This window comes from Anolis sagrei, chromosome 4 (genome assembly GCF_037176765.1).
Source record: "Anolis sagrei isolate rAnoSag1 chromosome 4, rAnoSag1.mat, whole genome shotgun sequence".
Taxonomy (NCBI): Eukaryota; Metazoa; Chordata; class Lepidosauria; order Squamata; family Dactyloidae; genus Anolis; species Anolis sagrei.
The window spans coordinates 155315294-155341080 of record NC_090024.1 but is presented as its reverse complement, the minus strand read 5'-3'; the positions used below and the strand labels follow the sequence as shown (position 1 = coordinate 155341080).

Genomic DNA, 25787 nt, shown 5'->3' with positions numbered 1-25787 from the left:
GTAGCCATCCCAACAACAATTTCGTTGGTCATGGAGAGGAGACGGGATTGGAAAAGCCAGATACAGGCTGGTAGCATCATCCAGTGAGATGGCTGGGGTTTACCGGTGAATCTTAGTAGAAGATATCCTCATCTGGCAATCCCCCCCCCCCCCCCCCCACACACACACAACAATATGGTGGAATGAAAATCACACATAGTTCATCCTGTAACCAGTCCACACACTGTCTTGCCAGAGAAAAGATATGCCACACAGATGATTAGTAAAGAACAGAAAGTTTACTCTTTTAAATGCAGAGCAGTGTGTGAACAGTTGTATTGATTCACACAGTGTCCTTTGAGAAAGATTCAAATGGTCTTTAGGTGTCCATGTGGAAGACCTTCTTCCAGCAGCCCAGAAGCAAAATCTTCTGTCTCTCTGTAAGCTCCTGTACAGCAAACAGCCTAAATATGTAACTGTTGCTAAAACTCCCAGGCTCAGCTAGCCTGTCAGGCATGGCCCAGCCAATCATCTTCATGCATTGCATTTTCAGTTAACACACTCACCAACTGATTTTTACATGCTCTGACATACAATATCTCCCCCTTTCTGAATTATGTGATAGCCCTCAAGGACTCCTCCAGGGGAATCATGCTTTTACACTACATGCAATCACGTACGATGTTGGCCACTGAGTCCCAAAACAGACCTCCCAGAATGCATAGCATAGAACTGCTTAGGACCCTGTACTTTTCTAACTCCAAGAAAATCCACAGACATCTATATCAAATTATTACATATGCAGCCTGGGTTAAGGCACCATAAGAAGCCTGCTTAGCCAGTCTTCATAAATCTTACGAGAAACATATGAAATCTGAAGGCCTGAAGCTGAATCTGGCTATCTTGGAGTTTCAAACTGACCCCCGAGGCTCCATTAGATGTCTCATTCTTTCCCACGGCACAATTGTTGAGTAATTTCCAGTTTCTATATATTCCCCACAACACAGACACATATTCTAAAAGGTTGAGCTATCTCTCTTAAGACTTAATTACTGTCCACAACAGCCTTACGCTGTAACATGGTGCTGTATCGATCCACCTTTGCCTTTAGTCCCTGCCAACACAAGAAAACAGTCCTCGACTCCTCTAAAATAGAAGGTTCAACACCCTTGCTCTACAAACGCATTGTTTCAACAGTAATACACCAATTGCATGCCCATTCCCTACATCATGACCTTAACTGGGGTGAAATGAAGAATTGGGGTGAAATGACCACAACTGGGGTGAAATGAAGAATCCTGCTCTATCTAAGTAGGTGCCCTGAATAACTTAAACCTAGGTACTTGGTACATAAAGCAGGCTACTCATTTTAGAACTCCTGCATGAATAAGGCTGTACTGGTGAAAATACATTGATAGTGCAATTGTGGGACACTGCTCTCTATTTTAACATATTTACCACAATACATAGCTTTGATGTCACTTTTACTGTCATGACCGTATTTTATGGAGTCCTAGGGTTTATTGTTTCATGAAGTACTACAGCTTTTTGGCAAAAAAATTCTAAATATCCCTAGGAAGATATTCAGATTCTATAGGATGGCACTATAGCAATTAATGTGGTCTTAACATTCTATAACTGTGGTATGAAAGCGACTTAAGTGACTTGAATCACATCTTCTTACTTAGGAAGCCGTGGTCTACATTGTTAACAGCACACTACAAACAGTGTTCTTGCTGAGAAAACCCGAAGCTGCATACAGGTGAAAATAACATAAACATTGCTAAGTGCATTCTCCTCAAGGATTTGGAGCAACTCTTAACATAGTTGGAATAATATTCCTTTATCAGTTTGCGTGGTGCATTGTAAACATGTGTTGCACTCCAGACCAAGAAAAGCCCTCTGACTTTAAGCACCACATAGTTGAGTAGAAATGCAATCCATTTAGTGAAGATAATGAAAAAGCAGTAATAGTAAAATGCACTTTAAAGGAATAGGTAAATCCAATTAGGTAGGAAGATAAGCTGGAACAAATAGTACAGGAAATTAGTCTATCAAAGTTAATGAAAAACAAAGGCAGAAATTCTATAGTAAAATCCAAGAATTGAAAACATGAATCAAAGGCACTTAACACATGAATCTTTCCAAAGCAAAGCTTGCAAGGAACAGGAACCAGGTCTTGACTTGATTTCAAACAATGCTTCATCTGACTACAGATCCTGTACTTGGGACTTTTATCTCCTCATTATGCAATGTCCCAAGCGGCCAGAAATGAGTTTCATTTTAGCCTTGGATCCCTTATCATTCTTTCTTTGAACCTGGCAGAAAGCCTAAGAGACTGGTGTCCTTTTCTATTTTTACTAATAACATCCTGTATATCTATTTGCTCATTAATTTCTGCAGCTGGGCTAGGTGCTGAGCTATTCTCAGGTTCTAAACTATGGGTATTCCCTGGTAGTAATTCAGGGAGCACACCATCATCCCCATACCAGGGACATTCTCATGAGAAAATACACTTTGAACATTCTCTGCATCAATATCATTCGAAACACCATTACCCACATGAACCTCATGGTCATCATTCCCCACATTCAAAGCACCCTGATCCTTAAACACAATCACAGGCAACTCCAACAACATGAATCTCATTTCTTAAATCTATTGATTACTTTTTGGTTGCCATGTTCAAAGGTAATCAAAGGTAAATAAGTGTTGACCGTTCTTAATATGCATGTTAGTTACACAAAAGCAAATGCCCCCTAATTTGGTTTGGTACAGCTGGCATTGCTCTCATATCCCTAAATTATTGTTCTTTTAATATAATTTGTTGATGAGATGAAATAGAACATCCTCAAACTGGACAAGTCCTTTCTTTGCAACAGCTCTTTTAAAACTTTTCCATAATTCATACCTTTGGATGCCACTGGCAAAGGGAATTATGCAAATATTTTAATGAAAGTTCTGTTTTGGTTTTCCAGTAAATAGTAAATTCTTCAGTTAAGAGGTTTTCCCCTACAAACCTTCCTGTTCTGAAGACCTGAATCAATTTGCTCATAATCTCAGAAAATTAATTAAACTATGCAAATCTAGTGCAGTTTCCCCTAACCTGATGTCCTCCAGATATGTTGGGCTATAGCTCCCATTGCCATAAGACACAAGAATTGTGATGGTGGGAAGTGTAGTTAACATGTCTTGGTGTCAGGTTGAGAAAGAATAAATTATAGATTATCCATTCTGAGCTTCCAGGATAGGATTAAAAATCAAATAAATAAATTTAATGGGGAAAAAGCTGCCTGCCATCTTTATGAATTTTTTTTCCCGTCAAAATACATTTGGCCTCTTGGACATCTTTTGCTGATGCATTTAGTCCTATTTTAAAAACACTTCCACGTTGTTAAATCAAATCAGTATGTTATTTGAAAAGGAGATGCAGCTTACTTAGAACATCTTAATATCAAAATCTGCTATATCCAGTAATTCTCCTTTGATCTTTAAAAACGTTGCATGCATCAAGAATATGAGGAACAACTAGAGCACACTTCTCTTTCACCATAAGAAGTCTATCTTGAGGTTAAAACAAATCTCTGTCTTGAATTTGTGACTCTGTAGGTTCAGAACACCACAAAATGTTTCTATTTACATATTGGTTGAGTAGACACTAAACCAGTGGTTCCCAATTTTTTTGACCAGGGACGACTTGACCAGGGACCACTCTGACCAGGGACCACTTTGACCACTCTCCAACATTAGTACCAAAAAGGTTACGAATCAGTTTTTGGTCAACCTTAGATTTGGTTTGGGGTGTTGATTTAGAAAATTTCAATGGATAGACCACATCAGCTCTAGTTTCTGATATAGAACATATGCCATGGTCAGCAAAGGAGTGGCAGGTGGTGAGAAAGGAGCGGGGGGGAAATAAAGAGGAAGGAGCCTCATGAACTAGATTTTTGTTCTCACGGCCCACTGGTTGTCCACGGCCCACAGGTTAAGAACCCCTGCACTTAACCTTTAAATCTTGTCCCATCTTTTATTTGAGGAAGCTAGTTGTGGGATGGCTCACACATACAAATGCATCATGTTTCTCATAATTTGATTATTTTAAAATGCTAACTGAAGACTTTAGCTGACTTGTTCTAAAAACATTGGGTTGAATCGAATTATGCAATTAGTCCAGGATCTCTGAAGTATGTTACATTCATTCCCTGAATGACTTCTGCACCAGTCTTTCATGGACCATCAACATCTTATTTCTTTAATAGATTTTTTTTTTAATGAAAGAATGTTGATCATGTTGCAAATAAGTTGAGATCCTTTGATTTAAATGCAACATAAGAATAAATGGAGAAGGGCCATCTCATAGAATGTGAATACATTTCAAACACCCCTATTTATTTCCTCATGACATTTTATAATGTTACATAACACGATATTTGTTCCTGGGTATACATGTCCTTTTCTAATTGGTTCTATAATTAAAAATATGGAAAAAGTTTATTAAACTGCAAAAACTTTGTTTTTGTGGGACAGCCTGCATCACATTTTGCTATAGTTTTTCAATGAATACCTCATAGAGTCTCTCTCTTTTTTTGCAGATTATCTTTTAAATTTTATTTATAAATGTATCCCTCTTTTTACATCTTAGACAGAAGAGTATGTCATATTATATACAATCTAACAGTAAAAAAAATCTTTAAGCGTATTTCTTATCATTTTTTAAAATTTTCCATTACAACTTATACTACGTATACTTCTACCACACACCTTTTATCTACTTACACATGCTTTATTTCTTTATAATTAGTATTATATCATTTTCCCCTCTTCCCCTGACCCTTAGTTTGTGCCCCTACTCAATCTACCCATGTTATTTCACAATTCCAAAATGTTATTGTTTCTGTTGCTGGCTTATACTCCTTTCCCTCATTAAAGACATACTCAATAAATTTTCCCCATATTTTCCAGAAATCTGTTTGTTTCCATATTCCCCTTTTAATTTTAATATTGCAAGTTAGCTTATCATTAATAGCTATATTCAAAATTAATAGTTATATTCCAAATTCCAAATTAATAGCTATATTCCAAATTTCTTCTAATTGAATTTCTTTTTTTTCTTTCCAGTTTTTGCTATTAGCAATTTAGCTGCTGTTATCAAGTTAGAAACCAATTCTTTCTCCTCTTGTGATTGTCGTGTATAAGTAATAGTGCTAATTTTGGTGTAATCTCGATCTCTATTTTTATTATTGCTCTTTTTTCTTTGAATATGCTTTCCCAAAATTTTTGTATAATTTTACATGACCACCACATATGAAGGTATTTTCTGACAACCTCTCCAACACTGATTTGAGTGTTTTTTTTATCAATCTGATTTAATCTAATGGGAGTTAGATACCATCTCCATACCGTTTTATAGTAATTTTCCTTAATTCTTATAGACATATTTTTAGTAATCTCAAACTCTATATCTTTGCCCATTCCTTTGCTCATAGAGTCTTAATCAATTCAACATAGTTTGTGGCAGCCACAAAAGTGAAGTTTCTGAAGTATAACAACTATGTACTTTTCAAGTAAGTACCACACAATTAAACAGGAAACAACACTTTCAAACCAGGAACATTTTTTTCAAATTTCATTACATAGCGTAATCGTTTTATATTAATCAGGGTTTTCCAAAAATATATTTCAGGCAATACAAGATGGGGATTTGAATGGGAGGAATCATGGGGATCTGCCAAAGGGGGTGATAATCTTTCATTATGAAAGTTGAAGAGAGGTATCTCCATCTCTCGTTGACAAACCAGGATCATGTGCTCTTGATGTCTGTGAACCAAAATGCAGCCATTTGGGGGATATAGAGGCAGATTTGAGAACTAAATTTGGAACTCACATTCACATTTATGGTCAATCATATCTTTTAGGAGACAGATAGCACTCCAATTGAATGCTTTCCAAGGCACTGCTGGGAAATGATGGCCCTCTCCAGATGGTGAGATGTGTTGAGACAAGCAATTACGGCAGGACCCAAAGAAAGTATCTTTCCTTGCCTTTCTCAATGTTCCACATAACTGGGACAGCACTGCTGTCATCATTTCCCAGCACTCCAACTTGGAGCACCTTGGAAACCCTTTGGTTAGGGCACTGCCTAGTTTGAGAGGTAGGTTTTTGAGGAGTGGCATTCGCAAAAGAGGCTATTAGAGCAAAGCTCTTACATCATAATTGCATCTGATCATGCCGGACCTTGGCCACTATTTCCTGACATTGGGTGGGCCATTATGAAGGTACAGTAGAGTCTCATCCAAAATAAATGGATTAGCAGAACGTTGGATAAGCGAAAATGTTGGATAACAAGGAGGGCTTAAGGAAAAGCCTATTAAATGTCAAATTATGTTATGATTTTACAGATTAAGCACCAAAACGTCATGTTTTACAACAAATTGACAGAAAAAGCAGTTCAATACATGGTCATGTTATGTAGTAATTACTGTATTTACGAATTTAGCACCAAACAGACAAGGGTTCTTTCTTTCTCCCACCCCCAACATTATTCCAGATGGGAGGCAGACTACGTTGGATAATACAGAATGTTGGATAAATGAAGGTTGGATAAGCGAGACTCTATTGTACTGCCTAGAGGTGTATCTATCTACACTGTAGAATTAATGCTGTTTGACACCACTTTAACTGCTATGGCTCAATGCTATGGAAACATATGAGTTCTAATTTTACAAGATCTTTAGCCACCCCTCCCAAAGAGTGGTGATGCCTCACCAAACTACAACTCTCTGTCTTCAACAGTACTGAGCCACGGCAGTTAAAGTGGAGTCAAACTGCATTCATTCTACAGTGTAAATGCACTCAGGAGAATAAACGACTGCTTGATGTTTTATAAATAGCAATGAAAGAGCAACATTTCTTTGATGGCTGTTCAACATTTCTCCATGACTCACTCTAGCCCTGGGCATAATTTCATATTTGTTACATGAATACCCTTGGCATCTGGTTAGTAAACAGCAGCATATAAAAATTAAATGTATATGTGTTTGTTTACATGCTTAGCCACATTTATTGGTGTCACCCTTAGATTTCTAAAGAGGTTATGCGAGGGCTTTACACTGAAGTCCTATATATGTCAGCAGAATTGCCCATAAATGCTGACAATTTTGTATAAAAGTCTTCAGGCTATTACCATCTCTTGTAGTACAGGTTTCTCTATGAAATTACACTCTTCCTCATCTGCCAGCTTAGCTGCTTTCTCAAGGTGATTTATCTCCAAGGAAGGGTGGACAGGACTGACACCTCACCTTCAAGCAAAATGTGTGGCTAGATAAACGGAGGCTGGGTTTCCTGGTGTACCATCTCTGATTAGGATGTACCAGTCCAGGAAGAAGTGAGGCAGATGCTTCACAGATCTGAATATCTCCATCTCATCAACATCCCTCACGTACTATTCAGGGGGGAAATCCCTTAATCTAATGACCTTTTCCTTTCTCATTCATTTTAAAAATTTCGAACTCATAGTTCTATGAGGAGGGAATATTTTCTACCAAAATTATGCCAGGCATGTGAGCACTTAGTCTTGATATCAAGTAAGAAGCAAAACTACTTGATACTTGACATATAAGACATTTCGATCACTAAATAAGCAGAAATTAAATAATTTTCTCTCACTCATACCTACAAACATACAAGTAGCTTTATATGCCAACATAACCAGGGACCACAATTTTTTTACAGTGGAGGGGCTCAGTATTAATTATTGTTTTAATTGCTAATTGAAGTTGTTATTAATTACATGGAGGTGGAGAACAAAGTACTTTTCACATTCATTATCATTTGAGCATCTTAAATATTAAGAGTTTGAAAGTACAATGGGCATATAGAAATGCTCTCTGTGCGTTCAGTGTGATTTACTCCCAAGTAAGTGTACACAGGGCAAATTGCTGGCAGCTTTTATTATTCCTAGCAGGATTTAATTACCACAGCTGCACTACTATTTCTTAGTGTTCGGTCATTTAGTTCACCTCTGACTCAGAGGAGGAAGACTTGGTGGACCAATTTTGCCAGATGATTTTAGGGAGGCACAGCCCCACATCAGAGTCTTTGGGGAGCTCAAGCTCCAAACCCAAACCCCTTATTCCAGAGTCCATGCAAATTTGTGCAGTTGACTGCGATATCCATGGGAATTAGGTTTTGGGATCCCACAGGAAAACATACACTCCTCCCCAAGAAAATAATAATAATAATAATAATAATAATAATAATAATTTGGAAACAATAAATATCAACAAAATCACGATCTGTCAACTCCAAAAGGCCACCTTACTTGGATCTGCGCATATCATTTGAAAATACATCACACAAACCTAGACGCTTGGGAAGTGTTTGACTTCTGATATTTTGATATGAAATCCAGCATATAGATCTCGTTTGCTGTGACATACTGTGATTTTGTGTCAGTAAAATAATAATAATAATAATAATAATCATCATCATCATCATCATTTATTTGTAACCCACTCTATCTACCCAGGGCGACTCAGAGTAGTTTCCAGAAGAAAAGTGGCAAACATTCAATGCCAAAGTGAGCAACAAAACAAATCAAAACAACAAATAAATGGCATCAATATAAACTTAAAAACTTAAATGACAACCAAAGAATGGCTAAAAACACATAAACCTCATCATAGACATTTACATCAAAAGGATCTAAATAATTAAAGTTCATTAAAATATAAAATGATGAGTGGTGTTATATAAAATAATGAGATAATGATATACAACAGCCAAACAGCACCAAAGTGCATTTCCAGTCTCCAAATGGGGATACACTGTATATTCTGGTGTATAAGACTACTTTTTAACCCAAGAAAATCTTCTCAAAAGTCAAGGGTTGTCTTATACGCAGGGTCATCTTATACGTGAGAGTAGTCTTATACACAGGAGTAGTCTTATATGCGGGAGTAGTCTTATACACAGGAGTAGTCTTATACATGGGAGTAGTCTTATACACAGGAGTAGTCTTATACACAGGAGTCGTCTTATACACAGGGGTATTCTTATACACAGGAGTCGTCTTATATGCGGGAGTAGTCTTATACACAGGAGTCGTCTTATACACAGGGGTATTCTTATACACAGGAGTCGTCTTATACGCGGGAGTAGTCTTATACACAGGAGTCGTCTTATAGAGCAGGTGCTGAAACTTCCAATCGGATTGGAGAATCTGTGGTTGCCGCATATGGCGGGGGGGGGGGGGGGAGCTCAAAAATGGCAATGGCCGCGTCCCTGCCGTATGCAGCTACTGTATGAAAGCATTAAGGGTGATGCTGTACAAGTACGGTAGAAGAAAATCCATTCATCAGGATTCGTGGACTTAATGCGGTCCCAATGGTGAGGTGAAGGGGCAGCGCAACAAGAAGGTGTAAGTGAAGGGTAGAGCAAGCTGCAGGCTTCCGGGGCACCCGGGATATGGAAAAAAGAGATAGAGTGACTCTGGGCCCAGAAAAACACAACTCTTTTACCTGTCTGGCCCGCCCTTGTATCCTATTACTGTACCTCCTCCTCTGCCTCTCAAATCTCGCTCCTGAAGACTGCAGTGAAGCAGTGCAGGTGTGAATGTGCGAGATCTGAAAGGCAGAGAAGGAGGTACAGTACTAGGAAAATTACCATATTGAAATCAAATCTGATGCTATTAAAAATTTTATTTGGTGTGCGTTGCAAGAGGGGTAGTCTTATATGGCGAATATATCCAAAACTATATTTTAACTGGAAAAGTTGGGGGTCGTCTTATACGCCCAGTTGTCTTATATGCCGGAATATATTGACAATGTTCATATCACCACCATTTAATATCGGTTATGATGATCCACAGCTGGTAAAAATCGTGGATCTGGTCCCCATGGATTTGGAGGACCAATTTTACTAGTAGTAAAATGGAGTGAAAATGCACACACTAATCAAACTGGGCATGAGTTGGTTTCCTTTACCATAGTCACAGAGCTTGTGGTATTATTTCTAAGTATGCCCAAATACAATATCATATGCAGATTATCTACCCTTTAAAAATGTTGTAGCTGTCCTGAAATTGCACCAGAAACAGGTAATCTACTCAATGGCCAGGGAAAACCACTGTGTTGCCTTCATGACTTTTTTGCATTCATTGGGGTTAATAGTGTTATTAGTCATCATTATTATCATCATTGTCATCATCATTACAGAAAGCTTCTGTGGAGCTAATTTCAGAACTAAGGCACAATCGTGCAGTACAGAATAAGATTTTACCAGTACAGCAGGTGGAAAACCTGCTAACACATCACCTCCATAACAGCTATTAAAAGCCACATACAGCCAGCAATTTAAAATAGATGAAACCAATGCATGCTCATCATAGCATATAATCAAGGCTGACAAATGCATTCCAACGAAAACTTTAAAGCACACAGGAAGTAAAATTATTCTGGAAAAGAAATACTTTTAACTGCTTTTATGTTGAATCTACTGCCTCCTATCACTTGACTGTTTAACATGTTCTAAAATGGGTTTTGTACAATATCAGGCATGTTGGAGAACTCAAATAGGAAACTAAATAAAAGCTTAATATACCAGACTTCACACATATACGCACACACAAATCACACTGTGGTGATACAGGAAAAAAGACCACAGCCAATTTTGTACATGAGGCATTTGGGACCAAAATTCAAGGCAAGGCAGTTGTTAAAATAAAGCTAGTTCCTTCGAGATGAAGCCTGTATCTGTACAGTGTAAGGCTACAAGCCACTTTGTAGACAACATATAATTAATCCCTCAAGAAGCCTCTATACTGACAATTTTAACTATTGTCGAAAGATAAAATGTGCCAAAGATACTGATTTCAAACTGTTTCTCCTTACTTGAAGGTGAAAACCTCAGAAAGTGAATCCCAGTCCATGTGCTCCTACTAGTCCAGGATTCCACCAATGTGGCTGAATTCAGTATCTTTAGATCCAAAACATATCTATCCAAGGACCTGCCTGCACTTGCAAACAATCAAACAAAACCCAAACACACCCCAAATGCACAACAGTTTCCAGTCTTCTTTTTTATTTTATTTTTTATTTTATTGCTTATTTGTTTTGCTTTTAACTGACTAGGCCCTGCTTTGGGCAAACTTGGGGGATACTCCAGAGTTTAGAAGAGGAGATCACAAGGGCTATGCCACCAGAACAGATGTGCTCCTGGGCCATCTGAACAATGGCCTCAGATTTAGCCTGAATGTGCCAAATTTGGGGCTGTTCTACGGCATATTTATATCTGGATAAACTACCTAGTATAGATGAGCCCGAAAAGATATATAGGGGGTTTCAAAACGATTTGAAATCCATCTATCTGTACAACTACGAACCACTTATAAATTAAACCCTTGGGACTTGAAAGAGTCCCAAGGGTTTCAAAGGATTACTGCTAGCTACCTTTCTCAGCACACAAACAGCCCCTAGCCTCAATCATTCTCAAGATGGTGACCCAAAAGATAAGGTTTAATGACATATTATCCATTTGCGGATTATTTTTTAGATTTTGTTTCAGCAGAAAATTGTTCATAAAATGTTATAATTTGATAACTCATCATTTGCAACTTTGTGTGTAATTGTATCATGTTGTCATCATGAAATACACTGCTTTCAAATTGGGCCTTCATTGTGTTAACACCCTGATTATGAGGGGAAAAATGCTGGATGCAATAGAGACCCCAAGCTATTGTGCTCATGCATGTTCGTCGCTAGAGCAACTATAGCATTCTGTGATGGCATGTGCATGTATGAAGGAGTCAGCATCAGAGATCCAACACCCTAGACAAACTACAGGCCTCCTCCCTTCCCATTAAATATAATACAATTGAATGTATTGACACATCCAAATGTGAGTCATTATACACCGAATAGCAATACAATGAGAAATTAAGTGAGGTGGGTACCTATTCTTACTAGGAATGTTTTACCTTCCTATAAATTATGCAGAATAATCTGCCAACAGCAACTATTTGTTTATTTGTAACGTAGACTTATGTATTTGCAACTGCTCCATATTCAGTAACCCTATATATTTACAAATCATGGCATTTTTGCCATGATTGTCGTAAATATCTCCAAAACCTACTGCAGTGGCATCAAGTGATAGTGCTGGTGAGCAAGGCACAGAAATGTGCTCCAGCCCTCTCCAGTCGCAACGGAGGTTCCAACAGTCAGAAACTGGACACGTGTCACAATTCCTTGTCACTGCCTTGCTTGCTGGCCAGAGGGGTCTGGAAACATCTATTCTCCTATGCCCTGATAACCAGCTGAAAAGACATCCTTTGCTCATTGCAGTTGCTATTTATTAAGGCTGTTGGTCCAAAAGACTACTAAGTCATGCACTAGCAACTAACTAGGCAATATAAGATATCAATGTTCATCAAAATATCAAGCAATGGTCAATTGACCATTGTGGCCCAAAATCCATGGGCAATTACAATGCAAAAATGCAGTATAAAGAGACAATCAGTGACCGCACACTATCTTCTGTACTGTAATTCACTACCATATGTGCAAAGATTCCACATCCACCACCCTGCTTGGACTAGCTGCATATGACTGTTGCAGCCTGTAAAAAATCACTACAGATATAGTACAATTTATAGGATTCCAGTACCCCTGTGCTTTTTTCTCAGTCAATGTTAATAGCTACTACCTATTGTTAGGTATATCTATCCTTGGTCCACACCAGCCCAGTGACCACATAACCAACCCACATTGTTTTGTGAACCCTTGCTGATCAATTCCGGTTTGCTGTGTGCCATAGGGAAGAGTAAAAAAGGGTTAGGGGGGAGACAGTGGGTGGGGTCATGCAAATTCCACACCCACTGAGAGAAAAAGAAACCCTGGGATGTCCATTAGATGCTTGTTTAAAGATTTATGTTATTATAGAATTTTGTTTGACTATATGTAGTTTAATTTATGGATGCCAAATCTAATTTACTGATGCTAGGTTTTTAATTTGATGTTAGATTTAATGCTACTTTTATATGTGGGGTTTTGCTGGGATTTTATGTTAGGATCATGTGTTTATGTAGACAATGAATGTTTGCCATTGTTATGTTGGAATCTGCCCCGAGTCCCCTTGGGGAGATAGAGTAGAATATATAAATTAAGTTTATTATTATTATTATTATTATTATTATTGCACAAAATTAATTCTATCAAAGTCACCTAGGGATTTGAGGACTTGCATTTTCTTTACCAAGAGAAGGTAGACTAATACGATGTCATATTGCCTACCTTGTATGTGCTTGGCCAGTTGCTCCCTCTGAAGCTAGGATTAAAGAAATGCTGCCTTGTGCTCTTTTACAGAAGGATGGAAATTGCAATAAATACAATTTTCTGCTTGCCTCTGTGGTTTAAACCATGCAGAATTTCAACTTTACATGACATTAAGCAGCAGTTTCAGCTGTACTTCACAATCATTTTTATTGCATTTTGTTTACTACAGAAAGTAAAATGAAACTGAATAGAAAGAGAAAGCTCCAGATAAGGCCAGTCGTACTGAGTGCTTCCTCTTTTTGCCGTCTGTCGATGGAACCAAGATGACTGTCAGATCTCTGTGGAGTCTGTCTTTGCTGTTACTTGGATATAACCAACCTATGTGGGCAACTGACATTTCCTGCATAAACCAAGATGGCAAGCCGGTTGACTGGTAGGTAAAACAGGTGGCATTAGAAGATGGCAAAGCAAAACCAAAAGGTTTTTTAAAAATACAAATAAAGAAGTTCAGACGCTTGACTATAAGTGGAAATAATGAATAAATGAATATTAGAGGCTTATTAAGCTAGCCTTCGAACTATATTGTGGAAAATGAAATGTAAGTTACTAAATCTGATTAGATTCTGTGCTATATAGGCCATCATTGCAGCATGACTAATTGCAGAGCAGTGATGGATTCACAGAAGGCTTCTTCCCTTTGATCAAGAGGAAAGATGATTATGCATGATAATTCCAAGCCTCGGGGAAGGAGGAGCATTGCAAATGGCACGTACGTTAAACTGCAGCACTTAGAAAAGGGATTTCTCCTTCACACCCTCCTACGAAGATCCAACGCTGACTGCAGAACAGAGAGGAATCAGCTAGCATTTCCATTTTGAACCAGTTCCACAAAAAGGCTGACAGCATAACCATGGTTTGGGCTGTTATCTCCCCTCTTGACATTCTACAACAGTAGCACCCTTCATTCATTTATATTTGCTAGTTATTCATTGGGAAGTTTATTTTAAGAGGATGGAGATGATAATGCCCTCTGCTGTGTAGTGTTACAAACACCCCAGAATTACTCAGTCATTTCTCCTTGAAGTTTTTACTCTCATTGAGTTTTTTGTGTTCTGAGAGACAAGTACACATACATTTCATACATGGAATCTAAATATGTAACAGAAAACATCCATGTGACCTATATTATATTTTTTCCCAAGGGAAGGATGGATGAATATGTATGAAAAGTCAAAGCAAAATCAGGAAATGAAGCTCCATGTTCTGATTGGTGGTCACTTGGATGATTTCTTTTGATAGTGGCTAAAACTCACTGAGCTTTAAATAGTTATTATTGTTATTATTATTGATATAATAATAATAATAATACATTTATTACCTGCTTCTGCTTGCAGCTTGAAGCAGAGTACAACTTTGTTTGAACAAAGAAATAAAACATGATTGAAATACGAGATACAACCCACAAGGAGGAGAATAGGGGGGGGGGGGACTGCTAAGTATGACATTCAGCCCCTTCTACACTGCTATATAATCCATATTATTAAAGTCGATAATTCACACCTGCTTTGAACTGGATTATCTCAGTCTACACTGACATATAATCCAGTTCAGAGCAAATAATCTGGATTTTATTTGGTAGTGTAGAAGGGGGTTCAGTAGCCTTCCGTTTCCAAAAGAAATGGAGAATTTTACTATAGCTCCTATCCCACCTTAAAATGCAACAGTTCCCATCCCAATTTAAAATACCCGGTTTTAGCTGTTTTTATGCACAGGGATTACAGTGGAGTCAATTTCTCCCCAGCTGCACAAGCCTCCCATTTCCAAGCACTTTGAACAAGAACTCCACTAGAAGCAGTCCTGTATTGATTGATGAGCTCCATGGGACTCTGTCTTTAAAGCGAATAGACGTGATTCCTGCCACTTCCCCCTGCTCTTTATAGGATCAGATCCAGAGTTAAAATGTAAATAACCATCTATAGCAGGTGGTAGATGGTTATTGATCATATATATGCTTTTGATCATATATAGGAGGTCATCTTCAGTTTTCAAAGTGTCAGCTGTATTGAAGAGCTGACCTGTGCAAGTCCACTTCAGCAATAATCTTAAGAATAGGGAGCAGAAACCTTAGAGCAGGGGTCCTCAAACTTTTTAAACAGAGGGCCAGGTCATAGTCAGGGCCGGATTATAATTTGAAAAAAAAAAGGATGAATTCCTATGCACACTGCACATATCTTATTTGTAGTGCAAAAAAACACTTAAAAACAATACAATAATTAAAATGAAAAACGATTTCAACAAATATAAAATTATTGGTATTTCAAAGGGAAGTGTGGGCCTACCTTTGGCTGATGTGATGGGATTGTTGTTATTGTTGTGTTCTTTCAAGTCGTTTCAGACTTAGGTTGACCCTGAGCGAGGGCTGGGTAAATTACCTTGGAGGGCCGCATCCGGCCCCCGGGCCTTAGTTTGAGGACCCCTGCCTTAGAGTTACTCACATATCTCAAGGGGCCCTTCCACACAACCTTATAGTCCAAAATATCAAGGCAGATTATCCGCAATATCTGCTTTATAATCCAGTTCAATGTGGATTTTACACAGCTGCGTGGAAGGGGCCATAGACAGCAAACTGAGCAAGCACACAAATCAGCTGGTAACATTCCCCCCCCCCCCCACTATAATGAAATATATTCCTGTGTAAATTATAGTAATTATTTCTGCATGTGTAGATGTACACTATAATTTCTGTCTGTGTCTTATACTATAATGTCTGTGTCTTATGCTATATAAAGCCTCATGCTTGCTCAAACAATCAGCAAGCCTGGTGTAATATCTAATGAGGCTTCATGTTACATGTTGCAAAGAATGCATTGCTTGGTATAAGATATTCCCAGACTCTGTTTTTAAAAAGATGCCAGCTGAGCAAAACCAGGTTCAATTAAATTGCACTGGCAGTATCCACACACATATACACTGTACAATTAAAATGTTATGGGGAGAAGTAGTAGCATTTTATTTCAATGAGAGTAGGAACTGTGCAAAAACAAACACAGTCCCAAACAGATTTTTCAGCTTACTGATTTTTAAACTAACCTTTTTTTGGTTTCTGCATTTTTTGACATAGAGATTGCAGAACTGAAACTGCTGCATAAAAACTATTGCTTGCAGAAAATAGACATACCATTCTTACATAGACTGATAGAAGAAGGAAGCATTTCATGTTAAAAGAAACTCAAAATATATTTCTGAAAGTGCATTTCATAACTCTCCCAATTACTGCTCATATCCTAATTTAAAATACTTTTTAAGTGGTAACGAGAGTAAATTTTCTGTTTTGAGAATTTCCCAACATGTATGAAAATATATAGCCTTGCATACACAATACTAGTTAAAGGCACCCCAAAAAGTTTGACTAACATGTATGCACGTGTAAGTCATTGCTGATTCCTATTGTTTTTCATTTTGCTTACACCCTCTTACTTAGGTATATTCTTTATAAATTCCCAAAGCATATGCATTATAATACTTCTGGAACTGGGCTTGAATACATGTTTATGGATTCCTTGACTCCAGACTGGAAACAGAGTGAATATTTCATCAACATGACAGAGAGTGCTCTTGGACAAACTCTACAGCAACTCTATCAAACTTACAAATCCAAGGCAAGTAATATCAATTTCAAACAAAACCAAAAATTCAGAAAAGACTCTAAAATTTGGATTGAAATCCACAAGATAATATTGAGGAAAATAATTTATGACATGCTAAATGAAATTTATAGAAACAAAATAAGTATGATTTGATGTACTACTGACAACCACAATTTAGGCAATACATATCATCACCTACAAATATAAAGGATGGTGTGCTTGGGTTTGTTTGTTTGTTTGTTTTTTAAATCATCTGGTTCAGCATAAAAGAGCATTTACACTGTAGAATTAAGAAAGTTTGACACCACTTTTACGGCCATGTAATCATAGCATTGCAAGATCTTTTGGCCTATAGCACCCATGGGCTTAGAGTGCTGCAGAAGGAGGTACTGGAGTGGACACTTTCTTTTGCAACACTCTCCAATATATATACTGACCAAATTGGAGATTATGCTAGAGTATAGCACCAACAGTAAATGTTTGCTGCAATTTTTTAAATAGGACTAAAACCCCTGATTTTCCAGAGTCTTTTAGGGCGCTTCTACACAGGCCGAAAACTTGTAATGACTGGGGGTTAACCTGAGATGTCCAAATGATGCTTGATGTTAATCTGAATTAATCTGAAGTAAACTGGAATTTCCCAGTTTACTCCAGATGAATAAAACATGTGAGAAGATACGGACCTTACTGCAAGGTCCAGAACTTTCCAGGTGTTGGATCTATGTAAGTTGATTCTTGGAGCCACCTTCTGTGAGTCTGGGAATCAATTGCCATTGCCATCCATGAACTTTGGGTTCTAAGAGCCTTAAGGAATGGGACGGCACTTCCACCTCCACCCTCACTTCCCAGCCCCTAGATTATTTATTTATTTAACATATTAATATACCGCCTTTCTCAGCCCAAGGGTGACTCAGGGCGGTTTACAAATGGCACAATTCGATGCCCGCAATAACACAAAAACAATTAAAACATTTTGCATAAATATCATTAAATAAAATAATAAAAACGATAAAAGTATAAATCCTCAGCGTCTCATTACTAAAATCATTATCCAATCACATTGTCCAGTCATTCCAAAGATCAGAGCTTGTCAACTACACTGCATTTGGGAAAGCTTGCTCAAAAAGCCAGGCTTTAACTTTTTTGCGAAATGTTAGGAGGGTGGGAGCTGATCTGATATCCCTAGGAAAGGCGTTCCATAGCTGAGGGGCCACCGCTGAGAAGGCCCTGTCCCTCATTCCCGCCAACCAAATCTATGAAGAAGGACCGAGAGCAGGGCCTCCCCAGAAGATCTTAAGGTCCTAGATGGTTCATAAAGAGAGATACGTTCGGAAAGTAAGCTAGGCCAGAACCGTTTTACCTCCAAACGTATCAGAGAGACCTGGCTGAATCTTCAATCCCTTTGGAGAAGGCTCCTGGCGCATCAAAATGATGTGTCAGGAGCTTTGGAGAGGGGAGGGGGGAACCCTGCTGCAGGATTTATGTTTTTTGACTCAGTTATGTGGTACAGCTGCATTAAGCAGCTTTCTGTTGGTTACTGCTGATCAGCCCGCATGTGTTTTATGACGGCCCTCAGGCGGATCCATCTCCTTACCAGGCTAAATAATCAGTGTAGATGGGGCCAAAATATTCCCAAGTAAGGGCCCTTCCACATATGCCCAAATCCTGAGAAGAGGTGGGATTTTATATCCCAGTTCCTCTCAGGATTGAGGCCAACAAGAGGAGGATATCTAACCAGCCCCCAGTTTTCCCTCAAAATATACTAGAGCATGTTCTAGAACAAGCATGGGCTGGCTTTGTCTTGTATAACCTAAACTTTCTATAAGAATAGAAGACATGGCATCTGTCTATGCATTTTAAATTGAGAAAGGAAGACTGCTGTGCAATGGGTTGCTGTAACTTAAACGGCCATTGCATAAGCGATGATTTTGATTGAGAAAGCCAGACTGCAGACTGAAGGTCTTGCATTAAAACAAAATTATCATTGTAAATGGTCCTGACAATGCACTCTTGCTTAAGAATGTAAAACAGTGTCTTGCTGAAGCAAGTCAATTTGCTGATCAACCAATGGAATAACGAGGCCACACACAAATATATGTGATGAAACTGGGCAACTTTATTGTGCCACCTATGTAATTGTTTCTAAGTGAAATGCAACAACCCAATGAGATGACCAACCTGTTGCTGAAGCAGTGGGGGCACTAGCTCCTCCCCAGAGCTCCCTCCCCCAGGAACAATTTAGCCCCTGAGAGGAGTCCAACTTTAAAATTGGGTTGCTGCCAGTCAAGCTATCCAAATGGAAGGCTGACCAGTTGGTGCCAATCCTCAAGATATGTGACCCCTTGGAAAAGGTGAAAACCCAGAGATCAACCCCAAGGACAGTAACTTTCCCCACCCCCTGACTACATGATAATTGTGGGCAGTTTGAGGTTTCCATAATTCACCAAATGGGGATAACAAAGATGTTCATCGAAGTCATATCTCCCTCCTATATCTGCCAGTGGTAACCAAATTCCACAATTCCCCTATCAAAGGATCATTTACTGACATTAGGGGCACAGCACTCTTGTGAAAAAGAGTACAACTTTGTTTGAACAAAGAAATAAAACATGATTGAAATCCCCTATTTTAAAAATTGAGAAAACACCTCTCTAGGAATCTCTAGGTTTTCCAATACAATTTTATGGCCACCAGAAGTTCATAAACTTGCACTGGAGGACCTAGAGATTCCTACAGAGAACATTTTAATCAAATCTATGAACAATCAAATCCACAAAATTCAGACCCACCAATGTAGAGGGCCAACTGTGCTTTGAAAAGTGTTAGTTTAACAGAAACTGCATTCTGCCATTCACTGTACATGAACTTAAAGAATAGAAATCAACAGTAAAGGTAAAGGTTTTCCCCTGATATTAAATCCAGCTGTGTCCGACTCTGGGGGTTAGTGCTTATCTCCATTTCTAAGCCGAAGAGCTGGCGTTGTCCGTAGACACCTCCAAGGTCATGTGGACAGCATGACTGCATGGATCGTCGTTAGAAAAAAAATACTACTTTTATTCACTTTGGCATTCTTTTTTTCAGCATCACTGAAGCTATGGAGTTGCTATCTAGGTGGTGATGTTATTTTAAGCTTTGAAGTAGTGACGAAAAGTTCTGTGTATTTTCTTAATAGGATAAGAAAAGTGCCATTTTTATATTCTGTTTCTTTCTGAACTTAGTAAACTCGGTAAAATATTGAAGTATATGTCTTTTTAGAAGAACAGTACAGCCTATGTGATCTACAATGATGGGCCACCTAACAAAATGAATTACAGTTGGACACATGGACATTCAAAAGGTATTATAGTCCTGAGCTGCTTTGTTGCCTCTTCAGATGAACATTGCTTTTCTCTTGTTTAATGAACTTACTTAGAGCTATACTACAGTCTATATTCCATATGTAACATATAGCTAAAGTTCACATCATTTTTTACTTCCTCGTTTGGAACCATTGCTCATATGGAAAGTTTAAATGAGCCATTTTCCCCCTTGGGTCACACACATATATCCCATTTGAGAACTAAAAATGAAAAGAAAATCTCATTTTAAAGGAAGAATGAAGTCATTCACTTATTTTCTTCTAAAAGGAAGCGTTTTCTTCTTACTGCAATAAAGTCTTCAAAAATCATGTGGTTTTCAAAAGCCTACATGAAAGTTAGGATTCATTGTTTACAAAATTCACATGTGGTTTTCTTGCATGAAAAACAACATTTTATACACATAGGAAACAACCTTTTCTGAACAGAGTTCTCTGCTTTCATTTTTTTTCTTACCTACATATTGAACTTGCCAAACTAACTACAGTGTAAGGATTAAATCACAATTGTTAATGGAAATTTCAGGAATTAATGTATGGAGAAGATTTAAAGAAAATACCGCAAATTATGTATTCACAGTATCCTTTATATTGAGGATGCTATGAGATGTTACCCTTCATTTGAAGCCCTAGGGCACATCTACACTAACCACGTATGTCAGGCTGGATCTACACTATAATCCAGACTACCAAAGCAGGTAATCCAGATTGTCTTTGAACTGGATTATATGAGTCTTCGCTGCCATGTAATCCAGTTCAAAGCAGATAATCTGGATTTTACATGGCAGTGTAAATGGGTCCTCAATTTCAAGCCAGTATTGAAGAAAATGGTTTTGCTGTGCAGATGATTACATAGAAAATCCTGCAACCAGTTTGAGGCCTGGATGGTGATTAGACACACCATAAAGCACCGATTTGCTTTAAGGGCCTTCTTTCACACACTTTTGTGGACATAGCTATTGCAGTTTGAAGGTCGTGATAACATAGGCAAAAGTCTTTTCAGTGACTGTCCCTATCCTCTGAAACTGCTTTCTGAAGGCAGTTACACTGGCACCCTCCTTGCTGTCCTTTTATAAGCAGCTGAAGACCTTTCTGTATGTCTTTGATAGCTGACTGATCAGAGAGGAAGAGCCTTTCATAATGTGCTACACTATTTATTTGCTGTTTTCTTTTGGTGGGACATGCTTTGAATTGCTTTCAATTGTATTGCTAGTTTAATTATATTATTCGTTTTTGTATGACATGAAACATAAAGCTGTATCTGTTTCAAACTTTGTAAACCATTTTGAGTCCTAACCTGGGGGAAAGGAGATATATAAATACAGATGTTGTATCCTTTATCCCAGTGTTTCCCAAACCTTAGTCCTGACAGTGTTTGGACTTCAGTTTGCAGAAGTCTCAGTGGTTTTGGACAATCTGGGAGCTAAAGTCCAAAAGATCTGGAAGATCAGAGTTTGGGAAACATTGCTTATCCAAAATGCTTGGGATCAGAAGTATTTTGGATTCTTACATATACATAATGGAACGCAAGTAGAAACATGAAATATATCTATATTTCATATATACGCTATGCACATAAACTGAAAGTAATTTTAAACAATGTTTTAAAATAATTTTTTGCATGAAACAAAGTTTGTGTGCATTGAATGAGCAGAAAGCAAAAGTGTCACTATCTCAACTATGCATGTAGACAATTTTGGAGCATTTTTTATTGTGGAGTTCCAGATAAGACATGTTCAGCCTGAGGAGGAAGATGAGGAGGAGGAGGAGGACGGGGAAGGGGAGGAGGAAGAGGAGGGGTGGTTGAGGTTGTTTCTTTCTCATCTCCTTGTGTTTTCTCTTTTTCGTGGCAGGATTTCTGCTCCTGGATCAATCCCAAGGTTTTTGGGTTATTCACAGTATCCCAGAGTTCCCTCCATTTCCTGAAGATGGTTATGGATATCCTCCCAGTGGGAAATATAATGGACAGACAGTATTCTGCCTGTCATTCCAACACAATCAGTTTGCAGAAATAGGTAATATTTTTTTATTCTGTATATACGGACCAGACTCTATTAAGTAACTACTGCAATTTGTTGGCCATTCCTCATCCAGAATTCCAAAAATTCAAATTATTATTATTATTATTATTATTATTATTATTATTATATACACCAAAATTTCCTCATAGGTACATGTAATGAAAATGAATTTCATGTTTAGATTTGGTCCCATCTCCAAAAATGTATGTTTACATTTGGGTACCATCTACAAGATATTTCATTATGTACATATATGCAAATACAGATATTCCAAAATCTGTGAAAAATCAAAACAATTCTGTTTCCAAGCACTGCAGATAAGATACTCAACTTGTACAGCAGATTTGAGATTCTGCTAGAATTGCCTGTTTGAAAGCCACTCTCTGAAAACTGGGCTAGTTTTATTGTACACCTAGCATCTCTGAACTACTTTTCATCTTGTCCAGATAAGCAACTCTTATTCTACAACCCCAATATTTACAACTGCTCCATTCCAATGGCCTTCCAAACAGAGCTCTTCAATCTGCAAAGATTGTGTGTAGGGTCCAAGATGCCTCCAGTCCCTTGGAAGCAGCGGCTCACCAAACTCCAGTCATCCCAGGGTGAAATGCTCTTCAGCTTTGCCAAAACACATAGTGATCATGAAGGTATGGCATGGGGAATGATTATGTGGGGCTCTAGATGTTGTTGGACAGTAATTCTCAAAAGTTCTAGACAGCAGAGCCAATGGCGAAGAATGCTGGGAGCCCTCCAACATCTGGAGGGCTTCATGACTCCCATGTAAAGTTGTATTTCGCAGTTATTCTTAAGTATTAAAAATCCAAAATGTTTGATATCTTTCCTTGATGTGAGAGTGTACCTGTTGTAGGCAAACCAGAAAACTGTCCAAGCCTTTATTGTCTTTATCTATGTTCCAAGATTCACAAGACAATGGTCATAATGATGAGCCGACAAAGCTAAAGTGTAGGCTTGATAAAGGACATCTCCTAGAAAATTCTCTCCAAAACTCTACTTGTTTTGTGATATCCTTAAGTTATACAAACTTAATTCCTTCCTTAAAGCTCTCTTAAAGTTTTTTTTAAAGAAAGATCTTCTCTTTCTTTAAAATGTTCAGTCTGAAAGAAACAGCTGAAATCTCATCCCTAAAAACAGAAAGTGAAATATATTTAAGAAGCTAAGCCTAGGGGTCTCATCACAAAGGCAACATGAAGTGTCCTGCTTTGACTGGCATTGCGGCAAAAGGAGCAAGGCAGTGGTGTGAATCTGTTGCCCCGAGCACAGCTCTTTCTCGGCGACACTCTCCCCATCACATGGTGGAAGCGTCGCCCTCCTGTAGAGGTCCCCTGCTGACTCCAATGGAGCCTCCCGTGTTGTGGGGAACATCTGGTGATGCTTTCACCTCGTTTGGGGGTGGGGCCTCCACCAGAAGTCACATAACCTCATGCGATGGCCGGCATGGAGCTCTGTCCAGAAAATGAGATGAAAGCATCCTAGGATGCGAAATTCCTCCCATCTGATGAGGTCGTAGAATAATTTCTCTTTTTCCTCCTCTGTTTACCAGACATCTATGCTGCTTGGATGGCACAGACACTGCAAACAGATTTTCTAATAGAATCCTGGCAGCACAAAGGACATCGCCTCTTCTCCAATTGTTCTCTTCCTTATCATGTCTACAACATAAAACAGATCCAAACACCTTGGAATTCTTCCTTCTTATCCTATTATGATCATTCAAAGTGGTGTGTTTCATTGAAGCCTGAAGACCAATGGACTTGCATTGGAGACTTAAACTATGCAGCTCAACAAGCCAAGAGAAGTGGTGGCTTTGTCTGCACTCAGAATCAGAATATTTACAAAGCCTTCAGGTCATTGGTGTTCAGCTATTATTGCTGCCGAACATCATGCACATATGCATCAGACTAGTAGCAAGGCTGCCAGACTTCTAAGTCAGTCCTTTCATTAAAAAAAACAAAAAACAAAGAAGTCTGTAGTCCTCATTGTTTTGGAAAAACAGAAGTGTCTGATATGATTTCTAGTGGACAAGAATTTCTCCATCTGCCAATACTGCCCTAGCAGGTTAAACCTATGTTGTACTTACTCTGCACCAATTATGGGGAACTTCAGAAGGTCTAAGGCCCCATTTACACTGACCATTTAATGCAGATCAAACATGGTTAGTGTAGACTCAAATAATGCAGCATTATATAAGTTTGGCTATATAATACAGTTTGATCTGCATTAAATGTACAGTGTCGATGGGGCCTCGAGCTGGATCTATACCGGCCATATAATGTAGTTTCAAACTTCATTATTTGGCAGTGTTGATTGGGTTACAAATTGTCAATAATGCCAAAAGAAAGTACAAATAAAATAAAAGTGATCAAAACTCCCACTGGTTTTAAGCAAGTCATTTGTGATGTTCAAATTAAGAGAGTGACATATTTTTAAAGTGTATCTCAAGTCCTAGGTCCAGTCTACACCTGATCCTTGTCCTAGGGCTAAAGTGAGTATTCATTCCTAAACTGGTTCTGCATTACCAGAGGCAAAAAAATCTGGTTTCACTCTGAAATGGCTTTAGAACCAAGAGCCATATACCTCATAATTCTAAGGAGAATTTGTTTCTACAAGGCGTATCCACTGTGCTCACATGGGAGCTTAGTTTACCTTAATTTGGTGTATGCCAGCCTGCACAGAGTGTGACTACCAGCACTTCCAAATCCTCTGTGGTTGTTCATCCTCACACATATGATTATATGCATATGTTCAGGCATACTACTGGATGTTGCCTCAGGTGACATTCCTACTTCCTGACGAATTCTTGGATCAGCCTCTACTTATACTGGATGGTAGCCCAGGCCAAAGGCAAAAAGAAAGGAAGAAAAGAAAACAAAAACAGGGTTTTCCTTTAAAAAAGAAGAAGATGAGATTGAATATGAGCTAGAGTTATGTTATACTCTCAGAGAATAAAATATTCTGGTGCTGATACAGGAAGGTTTCGAGATTAAGAGAAGTTTTTTGATGTGTGGGACCACCAGGTTTTTTCTAATATGCCAGGGACTGGTGCCATATTTGTGCTCATTGGCTACAACCTATTTTTATTCCTCTAAATTCTCAATGGAGAGGAAGCCTATGACTCACAAACGATCATTGGTCAAGGGTCCATCACTTTGAAGAGAAATTGGTGCTTAGAAAAAAGGCTCTTCCAGGTGAACCAAAAGTCCCAGTAAATGCTGGACTATTATGTTCCTGGAATACACAACTTGTAGTGGTTCTTCCTGCATCCAGTCATTGTCCATATTTGAAATATGGTTTCAATAGTTTATTCCTTCAAGTCTGTTGTAAGTGGTGTTTCCTCCTCTCTCCAGAAATATAATAAAGGAAAGAAGGTTGAAGAAAAACCTCCATAGCTACATGATGAGATGCCCATTCAGCGCTTCATCTATGGCCGTGATGGTGAACCTATGACACGCGTGTCAGCACTGACACGCATGGCTATTTTTTATTAGAGGCAGCC

At 38.4% G+C, this 25787-nt stretch overlaps 2 protein-coding genes across 4 annotated transcripts in view; one reads left to right on the top strand and one right to left on the bottom strand.

Moving 5' to 3' along the window:
• LOC132774080 (uricase-like) overlaps positions 1–25787 on the bottom strand; it is a 49306-nt gene that overhangs the window by 8903 nt on the left and 14616 nt on the right. The window contains exon 1 of one of the 2 annotated variants that reach the window (XM_060773834.2): positions 10869–10950. The exons of the other annotated variant lie outside the window; for it this stretch is intronic. The gene's annotated coding sequence lies outside the window, so the exon portion shown is untranslated. Of the gene's footprint in view, positions 1–10868; positions 10951–25787 lie in introns of those variants that run through there. 2 annotated transcript variants of the gene reach the window in all.
• DNASE2B (deoxyribonuclease 2 beta) lies at positions 13556–24659 on the top strand. 2 transcript variants are annotated; one of them, XM_060773832.2, is made up of 6 exons: positions 13556–13683; positions 16732–16909; positions 20153–20234; positions 22106–22267; positions 22786–22920; positions 23835–24659. In XM_060773832.2, exons 1-6 carry the CDS (start codon positions 13574–13576, stop codon positions 24194–24196), a joined length of 1029 nt encoding a protein of 342 aa, XP_060629815.2. In that variant the 5' UTR covers positions 13556–13573; the 3' UTR covers positions 24197–24659. The 2 variants fall into 2 exon arrangements, with proteins under 2 accessions (XP_060629815.2, XP_060629814.2); XM_060773831.2 differs by having other exon boundaries at positions 22720–22920.